The sequence below is a fragment of the Mauremys reevesii genome, linkage group 8 (genome assembly GCF_016161935.1).
Source record: "Mauremys reevesii isolate NIE-2019 linkage group 8, ASM1616193v1, whole genome shotgun sequence".
In the NCBI taxonomy this organism is placed as follows: Eukaryota; Metazoa; Chordata; order Testudines; family Geoemydidae; genus Mauremys; species Mauremys reevesii.
The window spans coordinates 78,015,379-78,031,651 of record NC_052630.1 but is presented as its reverse complement, the minus strand read 5'-3'; the positions used below and the strand labels follow the sequence as shown (position 1 = coordinate 78,031,651).

At 42.8% G+C, this 16,273-nt stretch overlaps 1 protein-coding gene across 6 annotated transcripts in view; it reads left to right on the top strand.

Annotated features, from left to right (window-relative positions):
- The window catches only part of PKN2 (protein kinase N2), a 130,949-nt gene that overhangs the window by 95,063 nt on the left and 19,613 nt on the right, over positions 1-16,273 (top strand). For 5 of the 6 annotated variants that reach the window (XM_039484120.1, XM_039484124.1, XM_039484119.1 and 2 more), the window contains 4 exons: positions 1,585-1,730; positions 1,829-2,042; positions 6,620-6,805; positions 7,377-7,486. In XM_039484120.1, coding sequence (XP_039340054.1) covers positions 1,585-1,730; positions 1,829-2,042; positions 6,620-6,805; positions 7,377-7,486 — 656 coding nt within the window. The remainder of the gene's footprint in view (positions 1-1,584; positions 1,731-1,828; positions 2,043-6,619; positions 6,806-7,376; positions 7,487-16,273) is intronic. The other variant, XM_039484122.1, reaches the window with a different exon arrangement.

Below are 16,273 nucleotides of genomic sequence, written 5' to 3'. Positions count from 1 at the left end.
CCTCCCCCTTCCTGCTCTGGAGAAAATAGCTGCTGTGTTTAGCTATTTGAAATTTTAAGACTTTTAATTTTTTAAAAGAAGTTCAGTTTAGATTAAGGTCCAAATTCTGCCCACCTAACTCATGTGGATAGTCCAGGACTGTTAGTTCTAATGGGAACAGTTAAGAGAGTAAGGCAAATAGGATTTGGGCCCACATCTGGCAATTTTAGGCCAGGGAAGAAATGATGAGTTTTTACAAACCAAAGCACGAAATTGTCTCAAACCAAATCTTTTCATTGCTCAAACACTACATTTCAGAATTTAGTGGTGTGTTTTTTTGGAAAGTTCCCTTGCAGGCTGTGAGAACCTGTCTGCTATTTTTCAGTCTACAGAGAATTTTTACAGATACGTTAAAAGCCCTGAACTATCATAATATGATGCTGTAAAATTATGACCATAGTGGTCATATCTCTTATTTTTAAATCTTGTACATATATATCTTGTGAATTATTGAAATTGCCTGATCATCAGGGTTTGAAATAGCCATTTGCTAATAAGTGGGAAGTCTTTTTACCGGGAAGTGTCATAAATGTTGTCAAACTACATTTCTAAATCTTATGGTTGCAAAGAGAACCTACCAAATTTAAACCAATGCAGTGTTATCTTCATGAGTATGCAGACAGGACTGCAGTGTCTCCACTGCTGCTCCTAGCTTTGCCAAACAGTGCTAGAAGGTATCAGTAACACTAAGAGACAAGGTGGGTACGGTGATATATTTTATTGGACCAACTTCTGTTAGTGAGGGAGACAAGCTTTTGAGTATATAGCTCTTCTTCAGGATATTACCTAACCTATCTTGTCTCTCTTATATCCTGGGACTGATACTGCTACAACAACACTGCATACGTCAATAACACTGGTCATGTTCGCTCTTACTATTCTGAACTCTAGAGGCAGTAGTGAAACTGTCAAGAAATGATCTGCTGCTGCTTGGGAAATCTGAGCACCAGCAGAAGGAGTCACTAGAGTTACTGACCAAAAACAATTTGGGAAAGGTATGGTTTAAGACCTCACTCATCTCCCATTCTTGCAGCAGCCACAAGAGCTGGGGTGTGGTGTGGAATAGGGCAACAGAGCTTCAAACTGATCAGACATCATGTCAGAGACTGATATGAAAGATGAAGTCTCCAATTTGGGTTCAGAGGCAGAAATCTAGAAGAAAAACTCAAAACCTTACTCTTTCCAGTAGGTAGGGGGCTATGTGGGAGACTGGGCTTTTTGCAAGGGCATTGTCCCTTAAATTCCCTGCGAAGGACCACTGTCTTTGATATCCTCTAGTTAGTAAGTTTAGTTCTTTGGTTAGTATCAGTCTAGTGGGTTTATCAAGCCCAGAACATGATTCTTTAAATGCAACACTTTGAATTTCATTATTGCTTCTATAACATGTGGATATGATCTGCTTCTCTTTTACAGTCTAACAAAGCTGCTTCTATTTTTCCTATACTGTTAAATTTTGCGTCTGTTAGATTATTTTTTATTGCTAAATATTGAGAACAAAAGTAATAGATGGTATTCAGTGAAGATTAAATGTTTGTTTATTTGTAGCAAAACCTGTGATAAGCCCTCTTGAGCTTCGAATGGAAGAACTGCGGCATCATTTTAGGATAGAGTATGCAGTAGCAGAAGGTGCAAAGAACGTGATGAAATTGCTTGGCTCTGGAAAAGTTACCGACAGAAAAGCACTTTCAGAAGTAACTTTTTAATGTAGTTTATGACATTTGATTTTAAATACTATGTTTGAAGAATGTGGATTGTTCTAAAAATCTTTTTTTAATTTATATCAAACAAGGCTCAAGCAAGATTTAATGAATCAAGCCAGAAGCTGGACCTCTTAAAGTATTCATTAGAACAAAGACTGAATGAACTTCCTAAAAACCATCCCAAAAGCAGTATTATTATAGAGGAGCTTTCATTGGTCTCTTCACCAACACTAAGTCCACGTCAAAGTATAATATCTACACAGAACCAGTATAGTACACTATCCAAACCAGCAGCTTTAACAGGTATGTGGTTTTGTATAATTTATTACTCATTTCGATTAAACTTACTTGTGATACATACACACATTATTCTATATTGTCTGTAAAAGTATGTGGAAATATCTCATTCTTACATGCTTTTTTAAACAAAATAGTTGTAGGATATATGACCAAAATGCACACAATAAAATGTTAAGCTAGATTTAGTAAATATGTTACATAATTTGTATATAAATATAAAGGCCTTAGTGCAGGGGTTCTCAGACTGGGTGTTGGGACCCCTCAGGGGGTTGTGAGGTTGTTACATGGGTGGGGGTCGCGAGCTGTCAGCCTCCACCCCAAACCCTTCTTTGCCTACAGCATTTATAATGGTGTTAAATATATAAAGTATTTTTAATTTATAAGGGGGGTGGCTCACTCAGAGGCTTGTTGTGTGAAAGGGGTCACCAGTTCAAAAGTTTGAGAACCACTGCTTTAGTGTTTGTAGTGGCTGATAGAATTGAGGTTCCTTAAATATATTTGATATATACAAAGTTCAATTAAAAAAAGAAATGTTCTGGTCCTTAAGTAGGTCTCTCTAGAATAATACTAGCACTTTTCATCTTTAGATTATCAAGTGCATTATAAAGGTGAATAAGTATGATTATCACCATTTTACAGATGGGGAAACTGAGGTGCTGAGGAGTTAACTGAGTTGCCTAGGTCACATACCAAGTCAGTGAAAGAACTGGGATTAGAATCCAGGTCTTCTCCCAGCCCCATACCTTATCCACTGGGTCTCAGTAGCTCCCTGGAATGCAAGATTTATGTTTAAAAAAATAAAATAAAACTATATTTATAAAGTAGATAAATTTTCAAATTATTCCCTAACGGAAATGCACAAAAATATTAAGCTCTCTATTTATTTGTGCTAATGGCTTTCCGAGATTAAAATAGCTATGAGGAATTAAGTGTTAGTATTCACAAGACTAAATGTCTTCATAGTGGGTTATGAAAGTCGGGACTATATAATCAGTCAATGTCTCAGAGATGCTGTTTGTCTTGAATTGTGGAACCTCATAAAGGAAAGAAGTTTTCAAGAGATTTGGTATGTTTTTAATGAAGATCTCAACTACATCCCTCCAGATTTTACTTTGTTTACTTAAAGCAGGTGTTGAATAAAACTGTATTCAGATATGTTGAGTTTATTGAATTATTAAATAAACTACCAAATTAGAAGTACTAATTGAGCTGTTTTCCTTTGTTTTCCCCTACATGACTTTATCTTTAATTGCTAAACTGAACTGTAACAGAGGAAGTTTAACCCCCACTCCCCCCCCCCCCCAAATACAGGAAGTCAAATTCTGTCTTTGCAACACAGGGGCTAAATGTGTATATCTGAGGGCAGAGTTTGGCCTTATGAGTTTAATTTTTAAAAAATTAATAAAACACAAACTTTTTTTTGCATGCACTAATGTTAATAACTTGGAATGATTCTTCTTGTCTTGCGTTTAGATCAAATAAGAAACTTAACAACTGGACAAAAAGCGGAGATACAAAGTTCTGCAAATCCCTCTGGCTATCTCTGTGGTGTTTTTACAGATTCAGCACAGTCTTTCTCCAAATCAATGTGATTTCACTAGGGATTTTTACTGGAGCACTGAGGATTTCAGTGTCCCTGGATATAGACTCATAGACTTTATGTCCTGACTCTTGCTTTTAAACCATTTTTTCTTTCTCTTAAATTATAATCTTATATCAAGACAGGTGGCAAAATAGTTAATCTTTAAATATTTCTTACTGATAGTTTCATTAATTATCTTGCAGTCTTGACAAAGTGAATTTAAAAAAAATGCAAGACACACTGAAGTGCAGCAAAGGACATTGGTTACTTTTTGGGATTTTTTTAAACTGAACTATCGCATTAGTGCTGCAAATAATCATGCATCTATTTTGCTCTCAACTGGAACAGACTCCTGAGTAGGGTATATATTAATTCCCTGAATAATCAAAAATGATTCCAAACAACATGGCTCGGTTAATTGGGGTTTATTGCTCCCAGACAGTGATGTCAGCCTCAGAGAAGATGTGACATCACTGGCTTGTTGCTATCATTTGGTTGAGGATGAGACAAGTACCACTAGCTGCCTGTGGCATTGAGGACTGTGCCTTTAAGGGCTGAGCTTCCCAGAAAGAGTCTGAGCCGGGTGCTGTGAAGATCTTACTATGCACAGCCATTTGGAACTGACACAGAATAAAGCAATGTCCTTACACACTGATGCTTACCGAATACCACACTGCGCTCATTACATGGCAGCTGCAGGTGGAGGACTGCAGACTAGCAGGGGTGCTGGAACAATTTGTATAGTGGGGGTAATGAGAGCCATTGAACCCAAACTATAAGCCCTGTATATAATGAAAACTACTTCAAGCCAGGGGGAGCCCCAGCACCCCTAGTTCCAGCGCCTCTGAAGACTAGTATAATTCAAATATAGTTAATGGCTTTTCAGGCTAATATACTTATTAGTTGGTGACGTCCCTTGATACACTGCAAGAAAAGAATCTAAATCTTCATTTAAAGGAAAAGTGCTTTTATTACATGAAATATATTAAATGCTGAAGACTTTCATGTCATCAGACACATTAAAATCTGTCCACATTTTAGGCCTTTGAAGAAATATCCTGAGCACCTAGTGTTGTCTTTCAGGTGGAGCAGTAGGGGGCAAAAAACCTAACTGGCTTCAAGACTGAGTTTGATAACGTTTTGGAGGGGATGGGACACATAATTGATCTGGGAGTGCTAGTAATAAATATCCCCAAAAGGCTAGTGATGGGAATCTAGTAACTCAGAGCCCTCTCCATCTACAGAGAATTATTTCTCAGATGTCTGGCTGTTTGGGTCTTGCCAAAATGCTCAGGGTCTAACTGACCACCATGTTTTGGATTGGGAAGGAATTTCCCCCGAGTCAGATTGCCCAAGATTGTGGGAGGTTTTTGCCTTCCTCTGCAGCAGGAGGCATGGGTCACGTGCAGGTTTAAACTAGAGTAAATAATGGATTATTTGTAACTTGAAGTCTTTAAATCATGATTTGAGGACTTCAGTAACTCAGCAAGAGGTTATGGGTCTATTACAAGAGTGGGTGAAGGAGGTTCTGTGGCCTGCAATGTGCAAGAGGTCAGACTAAATAATCAAGATGGTCCTGCTGGCCAAAGTCTGTTTGCCCACAAGTTTTAAATGAATTTGATTGCATCAATACGAAAATTTCTAACTCCAGAAATTCTAACTCTTCTTGGTTGTCCATTGGATGTAGTGTTAATTCAGACATTATCATGTTGCTGCAGAGAGGGTAGGGATTGGGAAGTAGCCTGAAAGCCTCATACCCACTGTGTAAAAGACCGTGTTCTTCAGCAAATCCAGATATGTTTAAGTTACAAAAGATCAAGAGATTTTAAATTATGCATATATTTAACTCGTGAGTTCAGTGTGCAGGAACAAAATTAGATTTCTTAATGTTTCTTCAACAAACTAGTAGTATCATTAGTCACTTAAAAAAAAAAAAGCACGTTGGTGTTCTCTTTAACTTTATTTTAGTTATATGATTTTTAGTAAGCTGAGATTGTCCCTTCAACAGAGTATTAATTTTAAATTTTCTTATTAAATTGAAAACTCAAAAAATCTAATTTAGCTTTCACCATTGATCTACGTACTTATTTGTATTTTTAACAACTTGGGAAATAAAATGGAGTTGCCAGTCTATTTAAAGTCAGTTTCCCTTTTTGCATTAGCACAATGCTGCAATATTTGGGTTACAAAAATAGCATTATAATGCTATCTAGAAACCTTGTTAAAAGCTTTATATTTTAAAAACATTCAAAAGTTTTCATTGCTGTTGGGTTTTATAAAAGATTATTTTTAATTACCTGAATTTTGGGTCAAATATGACATGACAGTATCTCTTTAATTGCTGTACATAGGTAAGCATCTCAGTATTTTCATAACTTAATGCTTTCATACTCAACATAATAAGTATTCGGGTTTCCTGGAGGTTTTTTTCTTCAATACATGTGCCCTCATTCAGAAAATAAATTATTTACTTTCTAGTGTTGCTTCTTATCACATTTTATTGAAGAATGCTTGCTAGTGTATAGTAGACATCATTGTATCTGTTCCATAAATTGAATATTAACACAGCTGTCATTTGTGAGAAAATTGCCTTTTCTTTACATTTCAATTGACAATTTATCTTCTTCCCTACTGATGTGTAGTTATCAGTTCTGTTCATTTTCTTTTGCTTAAATATTAAGAATTAAGATCTTTACATGTAAGCATAACCAAATAGATTTTTTAAATTGCTTTGTGCTATACCACTGAATTGTAACCCCTGCTGATGTTTGATTCCATAATTGTTTAATCTTAATGTTTTTAATTTCAGTGGATTTCCTTCCAATAAATTAACAGTACTATCTAACTTGAGTCTCTCATCACTTATCTGAAGCAAATATCCGTAAATTCTATTACTCAGTAACCTCTGTGAATAACTCAGAATGTGAGGTTCTAATATGAAAACATTCACTAATCATTGCACTGTGTACAAATAGCAATTGTTTTTATCTTGTTTCAGGTACTTTAGAAGTAAGGCTCATGGGTTGCCAAGATATTCTGGAAAACGTCCCTGGTCGATCAAAAGCTGCGTCAATTACTCTACCTGGCTGGAGTCCAAGTGAAGCCAGATCGTCTTTCATGAGCAGAACAAGCAAAAGTAAAAGTGGTAGTAGTCGAAACCTTTTGAAAACAGATGATTTGTCCAGTTTAGTATTCTTTTTATTTTTTAAACAGTCTAATTGAAATGCTCAGAAAAAGTTAATTGTTTGTTTAAAAAAGACCTGCAGTATAAAACCTGCTCAGTGACTGTACCTTTATTACAACTAAACCTCAAGCAATAACTTCCTGTCCTGTTAAGCATATTGCTCAGGAAGAAAGATGGCAGTAAAACAAAAATTGACATTGTTTTAAATGTTACCAAAGTGTTAAAAGAGGTTCTTGGTGGGGCTGTTGCTACTGTACAGGATGAATGATGGAAGAGAAGAGAGTAAGAGAATTCAAAACTTCATCAGATTTACCAACCACATACCCACGTTTTTGAGAGAAGTGCATTTTTGTATTTGTGACTTGTATAACTGAGAAATGGATTTCAAACTTAAAAATGGTCTAGTTCTTCATTTGATATGTTGATGGATCAAAAATTCTTAATCCTAAATGTAATTGGTACATGTGGGCATAATGGTATTTTTTAGTAAGGCATTAACACTGAAGTTTTTTTTGTTTTTGTGGAAAATCCTCTTATACCTTTAAGCTGAGTTTGTGTAACTTACTTACAGATGAAATCTGTGCTGTATTGAAGCTGGACAACACTGTGGTTGGTCAAACTAGCTGGAAGCCTATTTCCAATCAGTCATGGGATCAGAAGTTTACACTGGAACTAGACAGGGTAAAGACACTACTGTTTCCATTGATGGCGATTGTCAGTTCCATAGATTAATTTCATGCTTCTCTGTGTCTTTTCTTTTCAACTGTTATGAACCTATTCAGATTCCATGTATATAAGTATTCCTGTTCTTCATGGAAGCAGTTTCATGGCATGAAGTGTTTGTTCTTCTTTGAGTGTTTGCTCATATCAATCCCAGTTAAGTGTGTGCATGCTGCGTGCACGGTTCGTCAGAAGGTTTTTTCCCCCCAACAGCACCCATTGGGTCAGCTCTGGAGCCCCCTGGAGTCGCGCCTTCATGGCGCCGCATATAGGGCCCTGCCAATCCACCGCTTCTCCAGTTCCTTCTTACCGTCAGTGACAGTCGTTGGACTGTTTCATCTCTCATCTTCAGTGAGTGATCCTCTAGCATATGTTCTGTAAATAGTTAAAGATAGTTTTAAGAATTGTTGTAGTTAGACTGGACTTGGGGTATTGGGGGGTGTTTCCCTCCCCCGCTTCTCCGTTCCTCTCCCGGGCCATGCCTTGGACCCAGGGGTTTAAGCCATGTGGAGTTTGCCAGAAGCCTATCCCAAAGGCCGACCTGCACTTGGCTTGTCTAAAGTGCTTGGGGGAGTCCCATCAAGCAGACAGGTGCAAGATCTGTAGGAGCTTTCGCCCCCGCACAAAGAAGGAGAGGGATCACAGACTAAAGTTGCTGCTAATGGAAGCAGCTCTCTTCCCTCAGTCTGAGTCGAGCTCTGTGGACACGGCACCGGGCTCCAAAAGTGTTGGTGCGCCGCACGCTGGCTTTGGTCCAGGAGGTGCCGAGGAAGGACTCTGGGAGCAGAGACCCTCGGCACCGGCATTCCCTTACGCCGAGCATGGCGCAGGATTAATCTTGGCACCGCTCACAGTCTGCTGTCCCGAAGAAGCAGCACAGGAAGACTGATAGGGGGCTCTCCCCTTCCCACACACAGGAACGTGAGCCCAAGGGAGGGAGACCAGTGCAAGACCGTACCGCCCCTCCAGTTCAACAGTCGGCACCGTTGACTCTGGGACCCTAGCACCGAACCCTAGCAGTGATGGGCCCCATAACCACCGGCACTCCCAGTCAGCTGGGATGACCCAAACCATTCCCCCGGTACCATGGCCACCACAATGGCAGGTACCAGCTCAGATGCTGACCCAGTGGCCCTTCTGGACCCCGTGGGCTTACCACCAGTCCCAGGGGTCCACCTCGGTACGCTCCTTTTCTGTTCAGGGGCAGGGATTTCTCCCGGGCATTAGCCACCACTGCCAGCGCCACAATTGGTACTGCGCCTAGCACCAACAACAGACCTGGCACTGTAACTATAATTAGTATCACGGATGGTACCACGACCAGTACCAGGGCCAGCACTGAAGCGGACTCTGACTTGGGGGTGGAGCCACAGCGTTTTGAGGAGCCAGATGGGCAGGAGAGTCCCTCCCATATTCCGGACTCCTCCTCATCATCTCCAGATGAGGTGGTGGCAGGGACATCCTCGGGGTCCCTCTTCTCGACAGCAGAGCCCACCTTGAACTTCTGAAGCGGGTCGCTCAGAACTTCGGGGTACAGATGGAGGAGGTTACTGAGGTGTCAGACCCAGTGATAGACATTTTATCCCTGGCAGGACCCACCAGGGTGGCCCTTCCCCTGATAAAGACCATTCAGGGGAACACAAAACCCCTGTGGCAAACACCATCCTCTCTGGCTCCTACAGCTAAGTGGGTCGAGAGAAAGTACTTTATGCCCTCCAAGGGCTACGAATACTTGTTTACCCACCCCCTGCCGGACTCGTTGGTAGTGGTGGCTGTTAACGCAAGGAAAAGGCAAGGGCAACAAACCACTCGAGCTAAGGACACAAAGAAGCTGGACCTCTTCGGGAGGAGGATATACTCCACTGGGAGGCTTCAGCTTTGGATTGCAAACCAGCAGGTGATCCTTAGCTGATACAACTTCAAGTCTTGGGATGCAATGTGTAAATTCTCAGACCATGTCCCACCGGATTTTAAGCTGGAATTCTCTGCTCTCATGGACGAGGACAAGACAGTTGCCAGGACGTCGCTGCAAGCGGCATTAGACTCAGTGGACTCTGCAACACGGATGATGTCTTTGATGATGCCTCGAGCCTCCCTGGGGAGGTCCAACAGACAATTCAGGACCAACTGTTTGAGAGGGTAGGGTGACCAGATGTCCCGATTTTATAGGGACAGTCCTGGTTTTTGGGTCTTTTTCTTATATAGGCTCCTATAACATCCCACCCCTTGTCCCGATTTTTCACACTTGCCCTCTGGTCGCCCTATGAGAAGGCCACATTATTTTCAGAGAAAACAGACTCGAGACTCCACCGTCTGAAAGACTCCTGAGCCACTCTAAGATTGCTGGGTCTGCACACTTCTGCCACCCAATTTAGGCCTCAATCTGCAACACAACCATACCAGGGGCAGTTTCAGCAGGACCAGAATCGCCATCATCCAACCCCTGAATAAGAGGGGGTCTGGGTCATCCAGGCAGCCACCGGGCCCTAGGCAGACTTTTTGAGGATGTGCCCAACGGCGTTGTACCAGCCTCTCAACTGGATGCTCCTTACCCGTTTTCGGAAATCTATCCCATTTCTACCGAGCGTGGTCCCAAATCACCTCAGACATTGGGTCCTCTGTACGGTAGAGATGGGATATTCTCTCCAATTCTCCGCCCCCCCCCCCCCCCTCCCCCGCTTTCCCATCCCTTTTCAGGGACCCCTCTCACGAGCAACTTCTTGCCAGGAGGTACAAACTCTCCTATCAGTGGGAGCAGTGAGGTTCCACTGGAGCTCAGGGGAAAGGAGTTTTACTCCTGGTATTTCCTAATACCGAAAGTAAAAGGGGCCTCAGACCCTTCTTGGACCTGCAGAGTCTCAACAGGTTCATGAAGAAACTAAAGTTTCGAATGGTCTCTTAGGCCACTATCCTCCCATCTCTGGATCCAGGAGATTGGTATGCCGCCCTCGACTTGAAAGACACACATTTCCATAATCCTGCCCTATAGGCACTTCTTAAGGTTTACAGTTGGGAGTTCTCACTACCAATTCACAGTGCTACCGTTCGGCCTATCATCATCAGCTCAGGTGTTTACCAAATGTATGTCAGTCGTGGCCATATTTCTGCGGAAAAGGTAGGTTCAGGTATTTCCTTACCTAGATGACTGGCTAGTCAAGGGCCGGTCCAGAACACAAGTGGATCAACATGTTTCCCTCATAAGATCCACCTGCAACGCAATGGGCCTCCTAAACACTCAAATGTCAACGCTTACCCCTACTCAGAAAATAGAGTTCATAGGAGCAGTGCTAGACTCCACACAGGCCTGAGTTTCTGCCCCAGTCCCACTTCCAGGCCATTCAAATCATACAGGCTCTCAAACGATTCCCTATAACCACAGTAAGGAGTTGCTTAAAAATCCTAGGTCACATGGCATCTTGCATGTATGTAGTGCAACATGCGAGACTCAGACCTCTCCAAGCTTGGCTGGCATCGATGTATCGACCAAGCAGGCACAGTCTAGACACTTACCTTTCCACCAGACGCTCTCAAGTCTCTAGACTAGCAGCTCATCCCACACTTGGTGTGCGCAGGGGTTGTGTTTTCAAAACCCTATATCTGACGACCGATGCCTCAGCCATGGGGTGGGGGGCACACCTTGGAGAGCACAGAACTCTGGGCCTCAATGTAAGGGAGCTCAGGATGGTCCAGCTGGCATATCAGGCCTTTCGGCCACTCCTGGGAAGGGAAAGTGCATATTGGTCCTGACAGACAATACAACAGCGATGTTTTATATCAACAGACGGGGGTGCACACTCCTCTCCCCTGTGTGAGGAAGGCCTCTAGCAGACCACCTCAGCAGGTCTTTCCACAACCACGAGTGGTCTATCTGCCCGGATGTGGTAAACAATATTTTCCAGATTGATCCGTTCGCCACAAGGGCCAATAGGAAGTGCCTACAATTCTTCTCCTTCCTAAACCACAGCCCGGATTTGTTGGAGGATGCATTTCTCCTTCCAAGGAAGGACTGCCTGTTCTACGAATTCCCTTCCATACCACTGATTCACAAGGTCCTCCTCAAAGTCTGGAGCAACGGAACCTCAGTGATCCTGGTGGCACTGGCCTAGCCACATCAGCATTGGTATACCAGGCTACTGCAGCTATCAGTGGACACTCCAGTCGCTCTACCGCTAGTTCCGGATCTCATCACTCAATATCGCGGAAGGCTTCAACACCCCAAATCTCGAGTCTCTCCACCTCACAGCTTGGAAGCTGCATGGTTGAACCCGCTAGAGCTTACATTCTCAGACCCCGTTAGGGAGGTTCTTCTGAGTAGCAGAAAGCCTTCAACCAGAGCGACTTACCTCGCCAAGTGGAAGAGATTCGCAATTTGGTGTTTGCGGAGTCGTATCCCTCCAACACAATCGTCGGTGCCCTTTATTTTGGACTACCTTCTAAAGTTTGAACAGCAGGGCTTGTCTCACTCCTAGATAAAGGGTCACCTGGCTGTCATCTCAGCTTTTCACCCAGGAGAGTATAGATGCACCATCTTCACTAATTAAATGATGCAGCGGTTCCTCAAGGGGTTAGACAGATTATATCCTCATATTCGCCGGCCCACCCCCGCTTGGGACCTTAACTTGGTACTCTCGAGATGGATGGGGCCCCTGTTCAAGCCCCTAGCTATGTGCTCACTCCTCTACCTTTCCTACAAGGTGGACTTTTTGGTTGCAATAACATCAGCCCGAAGGGTGTCCGAGCTCAAGGATCTCACAACCAACCCTCCGTATATCATTTTCTACAAAGATAAGGTGCAACTGCGACCCCACCTAGCCTTCTTCCCAAAGGTGGTCTCGAGTTTCCACACCAGTCAAGACACATTCCTTCTGGTCTTTTTCCCCCAAATCCTATGCCAATAGCCACGAGCAGAGGCTCCATTCGCTGGATGTACAGAGTGCATTGGCTTTTTATACTGAACAAACTAAGCCTTCTGTAAGTTGAACCAGCTGTTTGTTGCTGTGGCAGACAGGATGAAAGCCCTCCCAGTGTCCACGCAAAGAATATTGTCGTGGATCACATCCTGTATCCAGGTGTGTAATGACCTCGCTAAGGTCCCTGCCCCCACTCTGACTGCACACTCCACCATAGCTCAGGCATCTTCGGCAGCCTTCCTGGCCCAGGTACCGATCCAGGCAATATGCAGAGCGGCTACGTGGTCTTCAGTCCACACCTTCACTTCACATTACACCATCACCCAACACGCCAGGGATGATGCAGTGTTTGGCAGGTGACTGTGTGCTTCAGTCAGTGATTCCATAAACTCCAATCCCACCTCCTAAGTAAGTCTTGGGAGACACCTAATTGGAATCAATATAGCAAGCACTCGAAGAAGAAAAAATGGTTACTCACCTTCTTGTAACTATTCTTTGAGATGTTGCTCATATCCATTCCAAACCCACCCGCCTTCCCCGCTGTGGGAGTATCCAGCAAGAAGGAACTGGAGGCAGCAGGTCGGCAGAACCCTATATGCAGCGCTATGAAGGTGCAACTCCAGGGAGCTCCAAAGCCAACCCGACAGGTGCTGTTAAGGGAAAAACCTTCCAGTGATCTGTATATGCAGCGCGCAAACACCTAATTGGAATGGATATGAGCAACACATCTCGAGGAACAACAGTTAGGTGAGTAACGGTTTTTTACAGAGGGTTAATGTTCTAGCAATCTCAGTTCTGATGATCTAGCTCAAATCTAGTTGTGGTCTCAGATTAAAAAATATTTGGGCTCTTCTTAGCCCAAAATGATGGATGTTTTGCTTAGATCTTACACAGTTTGGAAAAACTGAACAAGACTGGTAATTTTACTTGACACATCTGGGACCATAATGCAGGTGTTACAGAATACAGTTCAGATGTGGAAACTTGCACAATGTTTGTCCATGTAGACAGAGCTGGTAATTCCATATCTTCATGAATATAATCAGAATTCACACAGATTAGTGGAAGCACTTGTAAAGTTTCAGAACAACTTTATCTCCTACATGTAATTCTTAGGAAACAAGTATAGAACAGGATTGCATGCTTCACATTTCTTTACCCTCTTTTTGTCCATTTAATGTTTTGAGGCCTAATTAAGCTTTACGTTGTACTTGAATCTGTGTGGTTTTGTGTATATGTACCAAGACTTTTTTTTAAAAAAAAAATCCTAAAGTTAGCCTCCTAAATAAACTGCGGTTAATTTTCAGATTGATTTGCCTCAAATGTTCCCTCTGAGATGTATTCCAAAGGGGGTCCCCAGTTTTGCTGATTTGTGGTTCCCCCTCTCTGAAGCTAAAAGCGAATTCCGTCCTATTAGGAAACAGGCATATTTGCCCCCATTGGGACAATCCAGACTGCATACTCTGAAAACAGAAGTAGTATGGGATATACGTGGGGCCCTGTGGTCTTGGTTACCAAAAGTCATATTTAGCCTTGAGAATAAACACAACTAATCATCATATCCTTATATTTACATATCTTCTCCCTCTTCCATTGTTGCTTTTAAAACATAGCTACTGTGATAGACCCAGGCCAGTTGGGAACAGCAGAGTAGTAGAAGGGAGATATACTGGCCACTGGATAAGCAGTTTTCTGTTCCCTGAGTGACCAGAGCAGGGACTGCTCCAGGCTAATGAGAACACCTGACTCCAATTAACCTGCCAAGAGTCAGGTGAGGCTGTTAAGCACCTGACTCTAATTAAGGCCCTTCTGATGCTATAAAAGGACTCACTCCAGTCAGGCAAAAGGGAGTCAGAGGAGAGAGAGTGTGTGTGAGGAGCTGGGAGCAAGAGGCACAAGAAGCTGAGAGTGAGTAGGCATACTGCTGGAGGACTGAGAAGTACAAGCGTTATCAGACATCAGGAGGAAGGTCCGGTGATGAGGACAAAGAAGGTGTTGGGAGTAGGCCATGGGAAAGTAGCCCAGGGAGTTGTAGCTGTCCTACAACTGTACCAGGAGGCACTCTAGACAGCTGCAGTCTACAGAGCCCTGGGTTGGAACACGGAGTAGAGGGCAGGCCTGGGTTCCCCCCAAACCTCCCAACTCCTGACCGAACACAGGAGGAATTGACCTGGACTGTGGCTTCTACCAGAGGGGAAGGTCTCTGAGCTGTTTCCTGACCCACAGGGTAAATCTGTGAGGCGAGCAAATCTGCCAATAAGCGCAGGACCCACCAACGTAGAGGAGGAACTTTGTCCAACTACCATTGTTTATTTCTGTTTATTACTATACAGCAGTTTGTCCTGCTGTCTGTTGCTATAACTAATTCCATAAAGTGTTGTCATTATGTTGTAAAGTATTGTTCTTTATTTTTGGTAGCATCTTTCATAACAAGCACATAGGATTGAAAAAACTATGGAGATTGGGGTCTTACATAGCAAGATGTATCAACAGTTCCAGTTAGTTGAAAAACTTAGAATTTACCCCGTGTGAGCCTCAAAATGCTCTGCAAATGCATATCTGGTTCTAGAGTTACTACGCAGAATTGCTCAAATGACCACAGGCCACCCAGTGACTGAGATGTAATATACTGGGTATTTGTGGGTGGCAGTTAATGTCTAAATTTTTTTCTGAAATTATAATTTTATACAAAGTATTGAAGTGTTTTAAACTGTCCCACAAATAGCATACAGATATATATATAAAACAAACTATTTTTACACGATTGACTCTTGCTCTGTGAATTACTCCTAACAAGTAGCCTTTGTAACAGTGGTGAACTTTCTTCTTCACCTCCACCTTCACCTTGACCAAAAGCCCTATCTGCCTGGAAAGACCTTATACAAGGGCCCCCTTCAACTGTTGGTGTGGCTCTATGTTCAGGCATTAGTGAAGATTTTGCTTGATGCCACCAAAACCAGCATGGCACCCACTTTGGCACTGGCAATCACATTGACACTGATACCTTTCCTGTCAAAGGAGACAGCTCCATTGGAGCAGACAGCTTTCCCAGGCTTGGCCTCATTTCTGGCACTGCTGCCTTTGAGGACAGCCATGTCTGAGTTGGAATAGCTGTGACCAGCAACTGTCAGCACCAGCATCTTTGCTGCCTCAAGAAGAGTGGCATGACTGGGAGGAAGCTCCTTCAGGGAAAATGGAGGAGTCCCCTATAAAGGACTATACCAATACCCTGATGGATAAATTGGGACTTTGTTCATCAGGAGTAGAGATGGACTGAAGTGGTTTCAAGAACTGATGGGGAGAATGGCTGACACACTTTAGTTTCAGACAGGTTTCAGCACCAGACTCATCTGATTCTCTTTTGACATCATGGAATGGCAGACAAAAGATAATGTCACATTTCCTATTTTTCCATGACTACTCAATCCAGCAAAGGACATTTTGGCTCTCCGTTTCAAAAAGAGCTAGTCTTGTATGTTTTGTGCCTTCAAGGATCACCAGTTTTGTTACAATATCCCTCTGCAGATTCCTGCATGGAATCTGCAGCCCAAGAGTTATCTAAAAGGGTCCCTGTCTGAACCCTTGGACGGAGAGGAGCATAGACTGAATGCTGTTGGGAGGAAAGCCTATTATTCCACCTCTTTGGGTTTACAAATGGCAAATTACCAAGATGTCATGTCTAGATATAACTACACTATGGGACTCCTAGATTTCCATCTGTCATTTTATGTTGTCCTCCCTGTTTTCTTACCCTAATGCCATGTTCACCAAAGCGAGTCCCACTTGCACCCCTTAACACACAAAAAGAGCAGTGTGCTATTACCTAGAGAGGATTAAG